At 38.0% G+C, this 19,374-nt stretch overlaps 1 protein-coding gene across 3 annotated transcripts in view; it reads left to right on the forward strand.

Annotated features, from left to right (window-relative positions):
* The first annotated feature begins 3,345 nt into the window (after nt 1-3,345).
* Nucleotides 3,346-19,374, forward strand: part of dgkzb (diacylglycerol kinase, zeta b) — a 27,268-nt gene continuing 11,239 nt past the window's right edge. The window contains exons 1-18 of one of the 3 annotated variants that reach the window (XM_048157831.1): nt 3,346-5,164; nt 9,943-10,051; nt 11,053-11,148; nt 11,335-11,412; nt 11,501-11,557; nt 11,641-11,709; nt 11,790-11,861; nt 12,221-12,337; nt 12,829-12,900; nt 12,985-13,083; nt 13,167-13,249; nt 13,325-13,385; nt 14,714-14,827; nt 18,180-18,320; nt 18,456-18,534; nt 18,646-18,701; nt 18,811-18,873; nt 19,333-19,374. The exon at nt 19,333-19,374 is cut by the window's right edge and continues 32 nt beyond it. In XM_048157831.1, coding sequence (XP_048013788.1) covers nt 4,227-5,164; nt 9,943-10,051; nt 11,053-11,148; nt 11,335-11,412; nt 11,501-11,557; nt 11,641-11,709; nt 11,790-11,861; nt 12,221-12,337; nt 12,829-12,900; nt 12,985-13,083; nt 13,167-13,249; nt 13,325-13,385; nt 14,714-14,827; nt 18,180-18,320; nt 18,456-18,534; nt 18,646-18,701; nt 18,811-18,873; nt 19,333-19,374 — 2,346 coding nt within the window. In that variant the 5' untranslated portion in view covers nt 3,346-4,226. The remainder of the gene's footprint in view (nt 5,165-9,942; nt 10,052-11,052; nt 11,149-11,334; nt 11,413-11,500; nt 11,558-11,640; nt 11,710-11,789; nt 11,862-12,220; nt 12,338-12,828; nt 12,901-12,984; nt 13,084-13,166; nt 13,250-13,324; nt 13,386-14,713; nt 14,828-18,179; nt 18,321-18,455; nt 18,535-18,645; nt 18,702-18,810; nt 18,874-19,332) is intronic. The other 2 variants (XM_048157830.1, XM_048157829.1) reach the window with 2 other exon arrangements.

Here is a 19,374-nt window from a genome sequence, read left to right on the forward strand (position 1 = left end):
TGTGAAATATAAATACGATTTAAAATATGAGTTTACTATTTAAAGGGTGGTTGATTATGATTTCACTTTTTTTAACTTTAGTTAGTGTGTAATGTTGCTGTTTGAGCATAAACAACATCTGCAAAGTTACGATGCTCAAAGTTCAATGCAAAGGGAGATATTTTCTTTTACAGAAATCTACTACAACAAACGGCTGGTAGGGACTACAACAAGCTTCTTCCCAGTTTAGCGACATCACTAATCTTAAAATTTACATAAACTCCGCCCCCGAGAACACACAACAAAGGGGGTGAGGCCATGTTGGGCTGCTTTAGAGAAGAGGAAGAGTTGTTGTAGTAAAGTGTTGTTGACATGTTGTCATTTTACGGCGGACTGCTTCACAAACGAGGATCAATTCAATGCTGGATTTGCACAAAAGATTAACATGACGGCACGTGCTAGTCGATGAGTTGAATCAACTAACCACTTACCATTCAGAAACGTACAGTTTCATTGTAAAAGTTGTAACTTCTTCTTGAGTCTCTCCATCAGTGTCGACTCCGGTTTGAACAATGTAAGGCTGAACACCGTTACTGACAATCCTCATTTTGGCTGCGTGAGATTCTCCAGTTTTGTTGTTGTTGAGCAACCGAAGCACGAGCTGTTAAAGCTCCGCCCTCTTTTGGAGCAGCAGCTCATTTGCATTTAAAGGGTCACACACAAAAACGGCGTGTTTTTGCTCAAACCCAAATAGGGGCAATTTTGACAAGCTATAATAACTGATCTGTGGGGTTTTTTGAGCTGTAACTTCACAGACACATTCTGGGGACACCAGAGACGTATATTACATCTTATAAAAGGGGCATTATAGGTCCCCTTTAAATATATTTTAAAATGTAATTTATTTCTGTGATCAAATCTGAATTTTCAGCATCATTACTCCAGTCTTCAGTGTCAAAATACCCTCCAGAATCATTCTAATATGCTGATTTGCTGCTCACGAAACATTTCTGATTATTATCAATGCTGAAAACAGCTTAATATTTTTGTGGAAACTGATTCTTTTTCTGAATTTTTGTTGATGAATAGAAACATCTTTTATTTGAAACTGAAATCTTTTATGACATTATAAATGTCTTTACTATCACTTAACATCAATTTAATGCATCCTTGCTGAATAAAGGTGTTAATTAAAAAAAAAACTTTTGAATGGTAGTGTACTCTTATACTAGAGGACACTGTGGCCTAGAATAAAAGATTACAAGGACACGCTTGATGTGATTGTCATTGATGCGCACTGATTAATTAAGACCATTAACACGCATTAGGAAAGTGTTGTAAATGGGGTTAATTTTGATTCCATGTTGACTTTAACCACAGGGTGTTCCCTACAATAATTAGTTTTGTAATAAAATGTCAATTAAAAGACAAATTAGTAAATGATTAATATAAAACTGGGGTGTGTTTCTATATTATCAATATCAAACGAAGTTCACAGTGACTAAGAGACAGCTAAGCAGGTTTGTTCGCCGTGATGTCCCACTCCATGGTAACAGCCAGCAGATCCCTCTCCCCCATCACTTAAAAGACAGTAATTACTTCAACACAGAGTCGCCAGCTCTGTGTTCATCCTTCATGCACAGAAGTGCACCCAAGAACAAGGGGCACAATCAAGTGGCTCATATTGACACTCAGTATTTAAAGTCCGAACCTCTGGCGTAACAAAACTGCGATGTTTGTTATAGGTTGTCAAATTAATATTCAAGCGCATTCACCCCTCACCCATGTTCTCTTGCGCTGATCCATAATGCAACAGCACAAGGGCCTTGAAATGGAAATGACACGCATTGTGCTTTTGGGGTGGAGTGGCATCGCCGTGTCTTCCTATTAGGGGACCTGAATAGACGCAAGGTGTCCTCACTAAAGCCATCATCTTTATGATTAGCTTTACAATGGTTAAAAAAACGACATGCTGTTTAAACCTGATACTGATCTCGTGGGTTAAACCTCATAGATCATCTTCGCAGCTTTGGGTGTTGCATGTTGCGGGTAGTTTTGCACCAAAATTTGGTGCTAGGTCCTCTTTTTCTTAAGCAATATGCATAACGGTACGTTTAAAAGCAGAAGCAGCTTTGCTAAATGTTCATGAGGGAGATCATTATCATAAAATTATTAGTTGTGTTCCTGTAATGCACCTGGTGTCTCCCTCATATGTGCCAGGAAGACTGTATTACGTGATCTAGGAGTCTAGAAAGTGATAGCGGCAGCAGACGTTTGTGCTTGTGTACGTCTTGCACAAACTCCCAGGGTTAAGCTGATAATTGGTCATTATTTTAAACCGGAGGCTTCGATGCACCCTGCATTCCCTCCTACCGGTTACCTCCTGCCTTGTCGATCGCTCTTTCCTCTGTGATGTGTGCTGCTGCTTCCCAGTGAGCTGTGTTTTTGTGGGTGGATGTGGGGCGTCTCTTCCTGAAGGCTTGAGTTGTGTGTAGTTCATCTCTGTCTGTGTGCTGTGTTGTGTGTGTGTGTGTGTGTGTGTGTGTGTTGGGGGAGGCTGTCTCACCTGTTCATCTCTTGGACTTTCTCTGTCAGTTCACTGTGAGGAGACGGTCAGGGAAGGAGACGGGAGCTATACTCTCAGGTCGTATAATAATTTTTTGTTGTTGTTGTTGGATGTTGACTAATAACTGGAGAGAAATGCAGAGTTAAGCTTTAGAACTTAGTGTTTAGAGAGGTTTTGTATGTGTTTGTACTGTTTGTGGACATTTAGCAGTGAGTTTGGTACAATTGTTGTTATATTGAATACTTTTTACATGCATAAAGCTTTGTATTGTAAAACTATTTAAATGTAGCAAATGATAACAAATGATATGTACAGCTGAGTAGTGCAAATTCTTTATTATATTGAGTAATATTATTATAATTTTACAAATTGAATATTTGTTTTATTATAAATACTATTAAAAAGTAAATATAGCAATGTAATTTAATAAAATAATAATCATTTTGATAGTATTTTTATATTGAGAAATAATATATTGTAAATTAATTGTATATAATATTAAATATAATATATAATACATAATATAAATATAATATAACTGTAAATAAATAATATATATATATAAACAATTGGACATTAAGAGATACCTTTTTAATTTAATCTGTTGCGGCGTAAACAAACAGAACCACTAATCGTCATGTAATCAATGACAACCAATCGTGATATTATTGTCCCTATTTTTAAGATTAGGGTGGAGCTAATCAAACTCAGACTTTGGGTTTAAGTGCATCTTTTGGTACTAAAGGAACCATTGCTAAAGATGACCCTGACAGTAATTTGTCTTGATTGAGTCTCACTTCCTGATAAGTGAGAACAGTTGTTTTTCTATGGAGAAGTGTTTGGTGCAGATTCTTTTATTGCAAAATTCTTTGTACTGTAATGTACTGTCAATCCTACTGTAGTACAAAACCATATTTAGTGTAAATAATTCTATACAATACTTGAAAAAAGCAGCAATAAGTGTCATTCCTTACCCTGAGAGTTTTGTCTGGGTCATATCCGCCTCTAAATGAGATGAGACTAGTTACGTTGCTATAATTAGTACAGGCAGTCACTACTGAAGGGTCAGAAAGCCCTTATAATCTGCCCCGGACAGCCCCGTGTGATAATCAGGACGTTCATGAGCTGAGCAGAGCTTCATTTCCTTGAGTGCTTTTTACGTCATTATGGTATGATGTCATTACCCGTGGATTCACAGTGCACCTTTGTAGACAACTGGCTGTGCTAGTATTAACGAGATTTGGAAGGCAAATTGTCCTGGCGTAAACCCCCGGGAAAATCTGTGCTAGGACAGGTGGAGTTAGCTTTCTGCGTTAATGTTAATGACCAGTGTGAACTCATGTCTAGTCTCCAGCATACTGTATGTTGTGGATGCTGGAGTCCCCATCAGGGTTTTTAACTAAGCTAACCAAAAAGACATCCTTGGCAGACCAGATTCACAAGCTGCTATTCATGCTATCTGTTGTGAAGTCTGTTGTTGATGAGGTGTTTGATGATGTTGGGAAGTGTTGAGTCAAGATAGATTACCTTGATTTTAAGGATTAGCTTTAAATCTTGGTCATTGGAGGTCAGTGTGACAAGCTTTCGTAGTTTCAGTGCTTAATCTATGCTGACAGGCTAAATTTTCAATCAACAGCCTCAGGGGGAACATTAGAAAGGGAACTGTATCCTTCCAACCACCATGGACACTTTTTTCAGACGACATTTTAAGAGGAAGGAGGCAGGAGAAGCCATGCACGACGGCCACGTGCCTGAACCCTGTCGACACAGGAGGCCGAGTATTGCAGTGCCAACCAGCCGCGCCCGTCGGCGCTCCAGCGTTGGCCTTCCGTCTACTGCGTTGGCCCAGCGACGCCGATCCAGTGTCCAACTTCAGGCGTTACCCCGAAACACTTGCAGTCAACCGGTACAGAAAAGCAGTGGAAGACGGCGGTCCAGCACCACCACCCCGAAGGCCAATCCTCGCTTTGCCGTACGCCGGAAGAAAGTAGGCAAACTCCGCAATATAGACACACACCTCCTGGGCCCTTCCATGCTGCTGGCCAGCCTGATTCAGATGACAGAAGAGGAGGAAGAGGATGAGGAAGGCCGTAGTCCACTGCCGGGGCAGGTGGAACTCAAGGGAAGCTGCCCAAAGTTCAGGAGTCACACAGATGTGCTTCTTTCAGAGGGCGACAGTGACAGCGATGACTCCAGCGGGCACTCATTTGAGAGTCACCACTCAGAGCTGCACAAGGGGCACCTGGAGGAGGCCAGTGTGTCAGACTGGGAGATCAAAGAGTCCTCTGTTTTATGCCAGCAGGATTGCCTTCCTCTGGCTGTTGTGGCAGAGCGTGTCCAGGCCCACCCGTTGATCCGAGTTCCACGCTGCCTCAGGAGGAACTCCTCACATTATGGCCACGCGGAGACGGGCCCGCATGTCCGCTACTGCCGCAGCAGCCAGAGGAGGCGCCGTCGTCGGGTCTCCACCATCTCAAAAGCGGGAAGCCCCTGGCCAGGAAGAGGCCTGCCGCTACCTAACCGAAGAAGCTCCACCTGCTACAGGGGTCAGGCGACTCTCAATCCTCTCCTGGGAGCTTATTACGATCCCAGTCTGGAGTCTTGGACTGGATTCTTGTCGTATGTAAAATCTTTTCTGTTGTTGGGTCTAACTGTCGTTATTTCATGTTATTCTCACAAATTAGATGGAGATTAGGACATTTTATTGTAGGATTTCATAAAATGTCCATACAATAACAAAAAACATCCATTAAAGGGTTAGTTCACCCAAAAATGAAAATTATGTCATTAATGACTCACCCTCATGTCGTTCCAAACCTGTAAGACCTCCGTTCATCAACAACACAGTTTAAGATATTTTAGATTTAGTCCGAGATTTTATGTCCAGAAAGATAAAAAAAACATCATCAAAGTAGTCCATGTGACATCAGTGGGTTAGTTAGAATTTGTTGAAGCATCGAAAATACATTTTGTTCCAAAATAACAAAAACTACGACTTTATTCAGCATTGTCTTCTCTTCCGGGTCTATTGTCAATTCGTGTTCACGACTCTGCTTCTTCTTCTTTCCTGTTTTACGGCGGTTGGCATCGAACGTTGGTAATGCACTTTTACTTTGCCGTGGTTGTTTTTGGAGATTAGGACATCCGCGACATTTTGAAGGAACGAAAATACATTTTGGTCCAAAAATAACAAAAACTACGACTTTATTCAGCATTGTCTTCTCTTCCGGGTCTGTTGTCAATTCGTGTTCACGACTCCGCTTCTTCTTCTTTCCTGTTTTACGCCGGTTGGCATCCAGCTTATTGGTGCATTACCGCCCCCTTCTGCTCCGGAGTGTGGTTCACGACTCCGCAGTGACGCTGCTGATGTAAGACGCTGCTGACGTGTCATCTAGTGCGCCCGAGCTTCGTTCACAGTCTGAGGGAGACGCACGCTGTATTCAAGCTATTCTACATTGTTTGTATTTTGGTATTGCTATATTTTTTAAAATGGTGCATAAGTGTGCATGTCGCGGATATCCTAATCGCCAAAAACAACCACGGCGACGTAAAAGTGCATTACCAACGCTGACAGATGAAAGGATTCAATGGAATCAATTCAATGGAAAGGATTCCGGAAGAGAAGACAATGCTGAATAAAGTTGTAGTTTTTGTTATTTTTGGACCAAAATGTATTTTTGATGCTTCAACAACTTCTAACTGACCCACTGATGTCACATGGACTACTTTGATGATGTTTTTATTACCTTTCTGGACATGGACAGTATACCATACATACATTTTCAATGGAGGGACAGAAAGCTTTCGGACTAAATCTAAAATATCTTAAACTGTGTTCTGAAGATGAACGGAGGTCTTACGGGTTTGGAACGACATGAGGGTGAGTCATTAATGACATAATTTTCATTTTTGGGTGAACTAACCCTTTAAATGCATCCAAAAACGTAGGCAGCTGACTTGTTGCCTTGCTCCCCTATCAGTCAATGACTTTAGAGGTAGTGTCGGTTACATTCAAAGGTCCCTCACTGAACTGATTTTGGATGAGCTCCAAAGCATAATGGTCTAGTGCTCTACAACAAAATAGAGAGCGCCTGAACTAAGCAAATATTTAATTACTACAATACTAATTTCTAGGGTTGTGACGAGATCTCACGCCACGAGATTAAAATGTTCCATCCAGCTCATTGTACACAAGCTGCAGAGTCGTACATAGTGCAGAAAGGAATCAGAGGTCACTGATCACGTGACGAGAATAAGTGACGAGATGACTGACAAGACCATGGCAGAGGATTCGTTGCACAACAGAGCCCAAGCGTCTGATAAATGTGTCAAAGTGACAGGAAGTCATTAATTTTCAATGTGAGCTGGCGGCAAGCTCCGGCGAGAGAGGCGTGGCGCGTCTTGGACGGTGAGAGCATCGAAGAGAGTTGAAATCAGGTCAGCTTTATGGTAATGAGCTATGATGCGGTTCAGCCGCAACCAATCGGAATGTAGAGGTCCTCGCTTGAGAGGATTCCGATTGGTTGCCACAACTTGTCATGTACTTTGACCCTCCCGCCGGTGAAGGTTTGAACGCACAGTACAGCGTTGTTGGCAGGGCAGCCAAGGCGAATTTTGACGCTCTCGTCGGCAGCGGTGTGACCGCACCTTTATCTTGTAGAATGCGTGCACAACACCACCGCTCCCTATTCACAAGTACAAGTGAAAGCGAAAGTAAAATGCGATTTCAATACCCCACATTTTGAAAGCGGCTCCCTGATGCATGCAAATATCTCCTAATATGCACTGCAAAAAATGCTTTTCTTACTTAGATTTTTTTTGTCTTGTTTCCAGTCCAAATATATAAAAATTCTTAAATCAAGAAGCCTTTTCTAGACAAAGGTCTTGTCTTGTTTTCAGAAAAAATAAGTCAAAATTAAGTTAGTTTTTGCTTAAAACAAGCACAATAATCTGCCAATGGGGTAAGCAAAACTGAAAACTGAAAAGATTATTTTTCTTGTTTTAAGCAAAAACTCACTTAATTTTAACTTATTTTTCTCCGAAAACAAGGCAATAATTTTTACTTGTCTGGAAAATGTCTTGATTTAAGAATTTTTAGATATTTGGACTGGAAACGACAAAAAATCTAAGTAAGAAAAGCATTTTTTGCAGTGTGAAAGCTATCTTAGGCTGGGCTGTGTGGTAAACCATCTCTTAGCTCTTTATCATGCTTGAAGAAAAATTTGGCCTCTATTTGCACTTTGAATATTGAGTATACTTTGATTATGGTTGCACTTATTTTTTTGCACTTATACTGTTTCATTTATACTGTTTTTATTTATGTGGTCAATTTGTGGTAAGGAGATCAATTAGGAGGTCACAGCCTCAATCAGAAGTTCTGGAAGCTCATAATTCATGTACAGTAAGGTCTGAAGAGACTCATATGAAATCATACAGGAGAGAAACCAGTCAGTTTTTTGGCAAAACCTTTTCAGTGCTTGAGTATTGTTGTATTTCACTGCATATGATAATTCATACTCAGAAAGTAAAACTGAAATGACATTCATTACAAGATGATTAGGTCAAACATTTCAAAATGCACTTGCACTTTCATGAATTTTGTCATTGAGGATTTCTTAAAAGTGCTGTGTAAAAATCTCATCTCGTCTTGTGAGCTAACTCTCTCGTCACACCCCTAGTAATTTCTCACTAGAAATTAAATAAAAACTAAAATAAAATGGTCAAAACAAATTGATGGCCAACCACAACTTTTAGATGCTACCTTTATTTTTTAGCTCAACTGTCATGGAATTCAATACACAATATAGTGGGATTAGGTATCTCAGTAGACAGGATGTAACATGATCATTGGATTCGGATGTGCCTTGTTGCCTTCCTACTGTACCTCCGTATGTTGCCTGCAGAGGCAGCATTTTTCAGGTTTTTGATTTAGCCAAAGAAACAGATCATGACCTAGGTTCCTTAAATCTGACCCTTGAGGGCCACTTCCCTACAGAGTTTAGCTCCAACGCCAATCAAAGACATCTGAGCAAGCTAATTCACAGTTTACTAGAAAATGAGCTAAACTCTGGACTGGATTTGCTATGTATAGGTGCATTATGAGAAGACAGTTTCTGTTAAAAAGGCAGTTGAAGTAAAGGTGCATGCACAGTGAAAGTGACTAAATTGCTTAAGGTCAAGAAGTTGCTTTATAGTTATTGCATCGTGTCATTGCACAACTGCATGAAGCTGAACTCTGCTAACCTTTGTTTTTGCAATCTTATAAAAGATGAATGACATCCGACCGCTTTGCCACTGTAAATTGCTCTCAGTGTGAACGCCCCTAAAGAGTTTATATTGTAGTAAAGACCAAATAAATGTAACACAATGTACAGGCTTGTTGTTTAGAAACTATGTTATTAGACACATCTAAATCTCCACTTACAAGCTCAGCCCTTTTAAGGCAATATCTTTAGTAATTTCTCCAGCGATCAAACATTTAGATTGAACGCAAGAGCAGGTAGTTCCAATGCAGCTTTTCGTTGCATTGACCTTCTCATTCTCCATCCCGTGGATACGAGCTCCATGGCGCTCGCTCATTAGCACAGCTGCTACCATAGCGAGGTAATGTGACTCATCAGCACTACTGATCACCTAGTGGGCTTCTAATCAACAGGTTGCTAAGCTTCACTGAATCGCTCTGTAGGGATTAGGACACAAAGGTCAGGGTGAGCAAGGTTTTGATTACAAAAGGATTACAAAAAACCTTGGAAATGCCCCACCCAAAGCTAAAGGTGGATACCTGCCCTCATAAATGCATTTCCTGTGTTTTCTTGGCATAAACCTTCTTGAAAATTTCTTGTGAAGCCAGAGTTCCTGTACTCGGAGGGGCAACATCTGTTTCTGCTCTTGTCTATTGTGTTAGCATTTAGCATAAACATTGATGTTTCTGCTCTTGTCTGTTGTGTTGTTAGCATTTAGCATGAACGTTGATGTATTGATAGCATGCTCAAATTCAATATAGATGTGTATTAAACAGTTACCTTGAGTTTTACTTAGCTTTGTTTAGTATAAAATTGTGTGCTGCATCTTGCAAATTTGGTGAGCTAAATAACGTAGGCTAAGTATTAATATGGTAGTACAGAAAACAGATTAGATGCAGAGAAACCTATAAATTTCAAGCCATGTTCCATAATGCTCTGTGTGGGTGGCTGGTGAAAATAGTCTTATTGATTGATACAGAATTTAACAGATGCAATTAAAGACACCCCTCCAAGGCATTATGGAGGAAAACTTTCAGGGAAAATGCTCCTAATTTTATTGTTTTGATGAGTGCTCTTATTGACTTGGTTAAGATGTGATGGACACAGGAAGTGTGTTTAGTCTGTTTAATGTCACTGTCATTGTGTTTTTCTCAGGAAAGCCATCGCCAAGGCTGGTGTGCAGGATAATGCTGCCATATCCGGCACCGCAATAACTGCCAAATGTGAACCCAACAAAGAGATCTGCAACACTGTGGATTGGACTGTGAGTTACTCATCTGTATTTTAAAGGATTAGTTCACTTTCAAATTAAAATTTCATGTTAATTTACTCACCCCCATGTCATCCAAGTTGTTTATGTCTTTCTTTCATCAGTCAAAAAGAAAGTTAAGGTTTTTGATGAAAACATTCCAGGATTATTCCCCTTATAGTGGACTTCAATGGCCTCCAAACGGTTGAAGGTCAAAATTATTGTTTCAGTGCAGCTTCAAAGCGTTCTACATGATCCCAGACGAGGAATAAGGGTCTTATCTAGCAAAACAATGTCATTTTTTTAAAAAAATTAAAACTTTTAATCATAAAAGCTCATCTTGAACTAGCTCTCTTCTTCTTCTCTATTAGAATTCCGGCAGTGTAGACGCTGCTAAGTGTATTACTGCCCTCCACAGGTCAAAGTTTGAACTACATTGTCATATACAATATGCTTGTGCAAGTATATAACAATTAGTTCAAACTTTGACCTGTGGAGGGCAGTAATACACTTAGCAGTGTCTACACTCCCGGAATTCAAAAGAGAAGAAGAAGAAAAAGAGAGCTAGTTCAAGACGAGCATTTATGGTTAAAAGTATATAATTTTTTTATTTTTTAGAAAATTACCAATCGTTTCTCTAGATAAGACCCTTATTGCTCACTTGGGATCGTGTAGAATGCTTTGAAGCTGCACTGAAACTGTAATTTTGACCTTCAACCGTTTGGAGTCCATTAAAGTCCACTATATGGAGAAAAACAAGAATGTTTTCATCAAAAACCTTAATATTTTTTAGACTGAAGAAAGAAAGACATAAACATCTTGGATGACATGAGGGTGAGTAAATTATCATGAAATATTAATTTGAAAGTGAACTAATCCTTTAACAAACAAGATCTTGTAAACCGGTTAGCATTCTTTGTGGCAATTAGTAGAAAACTCCCATCTCCAACTCATATCACAGTAATCTATCATTAATCTTCTGTAACTTCTTACTGAGTGTTAATTGTCTTCCACAGGAAAATGCCCAGTTTGGTCAACACGTGTGGTTTGAGACCAGTCCGTCTGGAGATTTCTGTTACGTGGGGGAGACGTATTGTTTTGCAAAGTCCCTGGTAGATGACCCATATTTTTATTCTTAAAACAAACAGCAAAATGAGTTCATAGTAGTGTGCCTCTGTTGATAAAAAATCCTGCACAAGAGCTCCCTCTACTGGTCAGATGTTGTATGCACATGTTAAGATGCATTACTAATGCCTGTTTCACAAGCAGATGCCAATTGTTTCATTTTCTTTTCTCAGCAAAAATCTCTTCCTCGCCACAAATGTGCATCCTGCAAAATAGCTGTTCACACTGTATGCATGGATCAGCTGGAGAAGGTTAGTCGTTTGTTGCGAAACTGAAAACTGAATAGAAATTAGGATGTGTTAAACTTTTTATCTCAACAAATTAAATTATTTTCCATAGATTAACTTCAGGTGTAAGCCATCATTTAAGGATCCAGGGATGAAAAATGTCAGAGAGGTAAGACTTTTTGTCCCTCAAAAAAAATAAAAAAGCTTTATCATGTTATTTTGTTAAACATCTTGAGATGATTTGTGTTTCAGACTCCAAACATGAGACATCATTGGGTCCATAGGAGACGGCAAGAAGGAAAATGCCGGCAATGTGGAAAGGTCAGTGCAACACTCATAAAATATGAAATGTGTAATCATCCAGAAAGTATTTATGGCCTAATTTCACTCTCCTTCCTCAGGGTTTTCAGCAGAAGTTCTCCTTTCACAGTAAAGATATCGTGGCCATCAGCTGCTCATGGTGTAAGCAGGCAGTAAGTGTTGCTCATCTGATCTGAAATCAGTTTGCTGAAATGGTTGCAATATACTACTGTTCATTTACTACTGTAAATTTATCAAAAGTGACAGTAAATATTGAAAAAAAAGCAGATCAACTGTTTTCAACACTGAAAACTGACACTAAAATTCAGCTTTGCTTCATGGGAATAAATTAAATTTCAAAATATATTCAAATTAAATTCACAATATTACTTTTTCATTGTATTTTTGATTGAATAAATGATCAACTTCTTCCAAAACCATTAAAAAATCTTGAATGGTAGTGTTTAAAATGTTGACACATTTTCAAATATAATAAACTATATATCAATGCACTTTGATATGTATCTTACAGTATCACAACAAGGTGACCTGCTTCATGCTGCAGAAAATCGATGAGACGTGTTCCCTCGGCGCTCACGCGGCCGTCATCATCCCTCCAACCTGGATCATCCGAGTCCGCAGACAGCAGGTACCATCTGACCTGAAGAGAGCTGGGTTTATTTGACCCGTTCATAAGACACAACATTGATAATCATAAGAAATGTTGCTTAAGAAGGATCATGTGACACTGAAGACTGGAGTAATGATGCTGAAAATTTCAGCTTTGCATCACAGGAATAAATTACATGGTAAAACATATTCAAATAGAAAACAGTTCTTCTAAATTGTAATAATATTTCACATTATTACTGTTTTTACTGTATTTTTGATACAGTAACTGACTTCAAAAACATTTAAAAATCTTATCAATCTCAAACTTATATGTATATCCTTCAAATAAAGATCCAAAGTACTAAAAGTGATGTAATGTTGTGATGCATCAGCTGACAAAGTCTTTCAGTCAGTTTTTTATGTTCTTAACTAGGTGAACAGAGGTCATCTTCAGCTGAAATGTAAACACATAAAATGAATATGTACCTATAAACCTGCATAATCTGTCCCCGGTCAAACTGTTTACAGGCATCATTAAAAAGCAGTAAAAGAAAGAAGAAAACATCTCTGAAGGCCAAACCCAGCAAGAAAGCCACAGAGGTACTACTGTGAATAAAAGTGACATATATGCGTCATATATATATATATATATATAACATATATATTTCAATATTTAACTCTCAGCAGGATGGCAAGTGGAAGCACTTTGTCGTAAGACCGATTCCTTCTCAGCTCATGAAGCCTTTGCTTGTATTTGTCAATCCGAAGAGTGGCGGAAACCAGGTCAGAACTCACACACAGAGATTATATTGCATAGAAACGTTATTTTACAGCCACATAACAGCACTTCTTCTTTTAATATGAAGGGAACCAAAATTATCCGCTCTTTCATGTGGTACCTGAACCCCCGGCAAGTGTTTGACCTGACTCAGGGAGGTCCGAGAGAGGGGTAAGACATGATAGATCATACTTTCTTTCTTCGCTCTGAGCGTGTCTTTTTACACTTTCTCTTCTTCTTTTGAAGGTTAGAAATGTACAGCAAAGTGCCCAACCTGCGTATCCTTGTTTGTGGTGGAGATGGAACGGTTAGTCAAATATCTGTGCTCTTATCTAGGTAAAACTGGATTGTGGGCAATATTATTGCTGCTCATGTGCACAGTATGCAAATTTTCCATCAGTGTAGTGCTCTAGTCTAGACATGACCTTCATATTTCACAACATTACTGTTTTTGCTTATCCAATAAATACAGCCTTGGTGAGCATAAGAGACTTCCTTCAAAAACATAAACCAAGTTCAGTTATTCCAAACTTTTGGCAAACTTTTTATATATAATATGTAAAAAAGGTACATGAAACTGACTCGCCTCAATGTCAAATTGCAATGTGTAATATAGCTGTTTGTGAAGGTAAAACATCGGCAAAATTTCAAAGATCAAAGCGCGCGACAAATAAAGTTATTGCCTCCGAAATGAGATGTCAGTAATTCCATTCTCACTTCCTGTTACATACCTACGTAAAAAAAAAATTGTATAACGCTAGCCTAAGGTCTTCATTGGCTCCCCTCAAACAATGTAAACTTTGACCCGCTCTCAAACATCGTAGTTGAAGCTGAGGCCTTGAAGAGTTTGGTTTGTATTGTAGACATGTCATTGTTGAGAAGACGCTGTTTTCAGCGCTGCAGATCCACTTTGCCACAGCTTAAAAGGTTGAGGACTCCTTGAAGTAATTGATATGGAAAAAAGGATGCCATCATTACTGTGAGTATCACGCGCTGAAGAGCCTTTGGAGCTGAAGTTCAGATATGGTAATGGCCTTTTTGTTTCTAACACGCGCTGTAAGCGGTAGACCAATCACAAGAGACTGGGCCGTCTGACCAATCAGAGCAGAGTAGGCTCACGGAAAGGAGGGGTTTAGAGAGACTGAATCTTTGAACGAACCATTTTCAGACACAATTAGAAATGAATTGATGTGCAATGTTATATAAAATGAGATAATTAGTGTTTTTGACTTTGGATGCACGTAAACCTGTTGCAGGAGACTCCAAAAACAAAATTATATAATAATAGGGGCACTTTTAAAATGCTTTTTGCACTTTTTTTCACAAAATTGCATTAAAATGCAAAGTTATTACTTTTATTTGCGATATGATGACTATCATCACTTGCTAATATAATATGCAGCATAAATATTATTTTAACAGTGTTATTTTAAATAATAAGTAGTAGCTATGCAGTATTCCATACCGATGCAAAAAAAGAGCAGAACTTCACCCACACTTTATCCAAGCCAATCCTTCAGATATTGGCTGGACTGACACATCTGTTGAATTTAAATGAATTTCATCATGCTGACCCTGGTCAGGAAGCTCATGGGGTCTATCACGTGTTGTGTTCTCTATATGCTGTTTGGACAGGTTGGCTGGATTCTCTCAGTGCTGGATGAGCTCCAGTTGAACCCTCAACCCGCCGTGGCCGTGCTGCCTCTCGGGACGGGAAACGACCTGGCCAGGACTCTTAACTGGGGCGGGGTATGAACCTGAATACTCTTGGTTGTAATGTTTTCATAAATTGATTGGCAAGTTTTAGCTTTTCGCCCTCTGTAAATTCCTCCTATATAATTTTACTTATTATAACAAGTTTTTCAGAATAAATAGAATTTATGTAAAAGCAGGATTTGTGGTTTAATCCTCCTGTTGTGTTGGTGTCAATTTGACACTTATTCGATTTTCATCAGCTTGAAACATTGGTTAAACAATTCATTTTGAGAATATTTCTCATTTAGAGTAATGAATGCGCATGAAGAGTTTCAAAACATAGATTTGCTTTGGAAAGGCTGGTGAAATGTTGTTACTTATGTGTTGGGCACATATTGGTTTCCATGCAATCTGCCAAAAATTAACACTTTGAAAAACAGCAAAGAGTCAAGTAAAAACAGAAAACATTTATTATAACTTTTCAAACACGAAAAATATGAAATACATGAGAACTTGTGAATTTTAAGACTCGAATATACTCAAAATTGAAGAATCGTCTTTTGAATCATCCAGAAAAACATTTCACAGTCAAAAAGGATGTTTTTTGTCGTTTGTTTTTTGGATCTCAGTTACTAGACTGTTGCAGCACTGAAAAGAGGTGTGAGAAATATATTTGAATCGCACAAGGGTTTGAGAACCAAACCTAAAAAGGAAGAGGTTGCTGTTTACACTAAGTACAAATAGCAATAAATACTACTTGCATAGTTCAAATAATGTTAGATACTGTTTATACTTACTTGTAGTGACTATTTGCACCTCAGTGTGCGAATAACTACAAGTATAAATAGTATCTAACATTATTTCAGGTTAAACACATGTCATTTTGTTAATGACACAAACCTGTTAAAGGGTTAGTTCACCCAAAAATAAAAATTCTGTCATTTATTACTTACCTTAAGACCTTCGTTAATCTTCAGAACACAAATAAAGATATTTTCGTTGAAATCCGATGGCTCCGTGAGGCCTCCATAGGGAGCAAAGGACATTTCCTCTCTCGAGATTCTTAAAAGGAACTAAAAATATATTTAAATCGGTTCATGTGAGTACAGTGGTTCAAATATTAATATTATATAAAGCGACGAGAATATTTTTGGAGCGCCAAAAAAAACTAAATAACGACTTATTTAGTGATGGCCGATTTCAAAACACTGCTTCATGAAGCATCGGAGCACAGATGAATCAGTGTGTCGAATCTGCTGTTCGGAGCGCCAAAGTCACGTCATTTCAGCCGTTGGCAGCATAGACATATAATAAACACTAGACGCCCTATTGGCCGCTTTGGACTGTTGCTGCGATACGTCAACGAGTCCGCCATATTGTGCGGGGCAAGACTGCGCTGTTAACAAACACAAGTAAACGGACGAGCTGCGGTTTTTCTGGATAAAAACAAAAATAACGTTTACATTTATCAACCAATTTCAGTGGTTTATAATGTACGTGGTGTACAAAAAGTTCTAGTTACTTAAGATCTCTATAGTTAGACATATACAATATTTATTTTAATAAAAAATAGTCAAAGCTCAGGCTTTTCATGTATTTGACTGCTTTATTCTTGCATAAGAATTGTGAAAACGCCCATACTAAGATATAATTTAATTTTCACATTAAATTAAATAAAGTTTTCTTATTGTAAAAAAGGGATTTTCTGTCTTTAACGCAATTTTAGCTTTTCTTGAACTTAGAATTGACCACCATTGATAAAATGAAACAAAAATCATCAAATACAAATCACACAGGCTGCTTTCTGTATTTTTATAGCACTAAAATGATACAGATAGATACTCCAAAAACATTCAACAACAAAGATAACTGATGGATCCTTTATGGTAATAGACATATGATATGGTACATCTACAGTGCAATGCATATAAAGAAACTGAGAATAGTAAATAGTTTGTTATACACTATAAGAAATAGTTTATGTAGTATATAATATAATAATATAGTCAATAATAAAGTATATAATATTGTCAATAAACAAACAGTATACAACAAATAAAATAGTAATGAATAGAACATTTATAAAATAGTATAAGTACAATAATATAATATCATAATATATTGATAATAGCATATAGTATAATAATATTATAATAATAGCAATAGAACATGTAGTATCATTTACAGAATATAGACAATAATATAACAGATAACTATAATAGATTGATAATTATAGTATTGGTATAATAATAATCGCAAATACAATGTAATATCAATTGCAGAATAATATAGACAATAATAAAAATAGTAAATTAAATAGTGTCTTGTACAATAATAACAGTATTGGTATAATAATAATAACAACAAAAGGCTATATATTTTCCATCAGTCTCTTGGAAATGGTGAGAACAGTCCACTGACAGGCTCTCCTCAGCTTTCCTTGAGGCTTGTGTAGCCCTGGTTGCAATGGGCTGAAAAAGAAATAAAAATATAAACAAATCACCATTTAATGGCAAACTTTTAAATAATGTAGATGAGTCAGGAAACTTCTCTTCTAGCTACTTACCACTGTCTCCTCAACTCGTTGTCTTTGTGAAACCTTAAATGTGTGAAAAGCTAGCCCACTAACTAACCTTAAAGTAAGGGTTAGATTAAGATTAACAAAATATCAGTCACCTAGCCGTAACGAGTACTTGTCATTAAAGTCGGTTTTAATAAAATAGAGATGCATATTTAAACTTTAGTTTATAAAATAACATAAGCTAAAAATATATTAGAAATCATGTAAACTCACGTCTCAACTTTCACAGCTAATTAGTGACATCGCTAGCTATTTTAGTCTGACTGACTCCGGTGGCCAACTACTATCAATTATATAATGACCAAATACAACCAGAAACAAATGTTCAGTCTTACCTGTGAAAGGTTATTCCCCGAGACCGGTTTTCAATTGTGCAGCGATTTGTACAGCCCCAAGCAGAACACGAAGCAGGCATTTTTCTCAATTCCAGTTATGAGCGTAATGCGAACGTTGCCCCGCACAACATGGCGGCGCCGTTGACGTACGGTCCAGCGGCCAATGGGGCGTCTAGTGTTTATTATATGTCTATGGTTGGCAGTTTGATACGCGATCTGAATCATGATTCGACAAAAATATTTTGGCGCTTTATAATATTAATATTGAATCACTGTACTCACATGAACTGATTTAAATATGTTTTTAGTACCTTTATGGATCTTGAGAGAGGAATGAGGGTGAGTCATTAATGACATAATTTTAATTTTTGGGTGAACTAACCCTTTAATACTGACAAATTCTTAAAGTGGCAGAGCAAGAGAAAATGACCCCACTATCTGTGAAGTTTCTCATTGTTTTCTGAAAATGTGTGTACTTGTTGACTTCCAGGGCTACACAGACGAACCGGTGACAAAGATCTTGTCCCATGTCGAAGACGGCAACATCGTCCAGCTGGACCGATGGAACCTAAGCGTGGAACCCAATTTAGAGGCCAGTGAGGAGGAGAGAGATGAACACCAGACCGACAAGGTCAGCTGACACCAGTAGAGGGCGCTAGGCTATAGCAGAAGAACACCATCCTTCCAGCTTCTCCACAACAATTTGAGTTTTTGTGTTAAAATAAATGGTAAGGTAGAACTAATGACTACTCCATGTCTATTTCAGCTTCCCATTGACGTCTTCAACAATTATTTCAGCCTCGGATTTGATGCACACGTGACATTGGAGTTTCACGAATCCCGAGGTGTGTCCGCTTATTTGTATAATTTGAATATGGTTTATAAAATCAAAGTTTGCATAAATAAAATCAGTGGTTTGTGAAAGGATTCAAACAGATGTTGTTGTGTTTTTTCAGAGGCTAAACCAGAACGATTCAACAGTCGACTTCGCAATAAGATGTTTTATGCAGGGGTGAGTGTTTCTGTCTATTAAAGATATATTCATGTAGATATTTTATGTTATTCTTTGTGTATTGTGTAAAATGTAATGTATGTGTTCAAATACATGTGCTCCTCTGCAGACAGCCTTCTCAGACTTCCTAATGGGCAGCTCCAAAGATCTGTCCAAACACATTAGGGTTGTGGTGAGTTGAGTTTATTTATATATAAACTTTTTATGTAATATGACCCAAGTACTTGAAACTGACTCGATTAGAGGGATAGTTCACACAAAAATGAAAATTATCCCATGATTTACTCACCCTCAAGCCATTCTAGGTGTATACGACTATCTTCTTTCAGTCAAACACAGAGTTGTATTTAAAATTTCCATGCTTTATAATGAGAGTGAATAGTAACCCATATTTTGAAGCCCAAAAAAGCACATCCGTCCTTCATAAAAGTAATCCACATGGCTCCAGAGGGTTAATAAACACCTTCTGAAATGAAGCGATGCGTTTTAATAAGAAAAATATCCATATTTAAACTTTCATTTTTGAGTGATCTAAGCCAAATTTAACTTTATTAGGTACCAAGAACATTTGTCAAAACCTTTCTTTTTTACAGTGTTCCCTCATATGCTTTGTTTCTCATTTCCTGTCCAGTGTGATGGTACTGACCTAACCAGTAAAGTGCAGGATATGAAA

Source organism: Megalobrama amblycephala, linkage group LG15 (genome assembly GCF_018812025.1).
Source record: "Megalobrama amblycephala isolate DHTTF-2021 linkage group LG15, ASM1881202v1, whole genome shotgun sequence".
Taxonomy (NCBI): Eukaryota; Metazoa; Chordata; class Actinopteri; order Cypriniformes; family Xenocyprididae; genus Megalobrama; species Megalobrama amblycephala.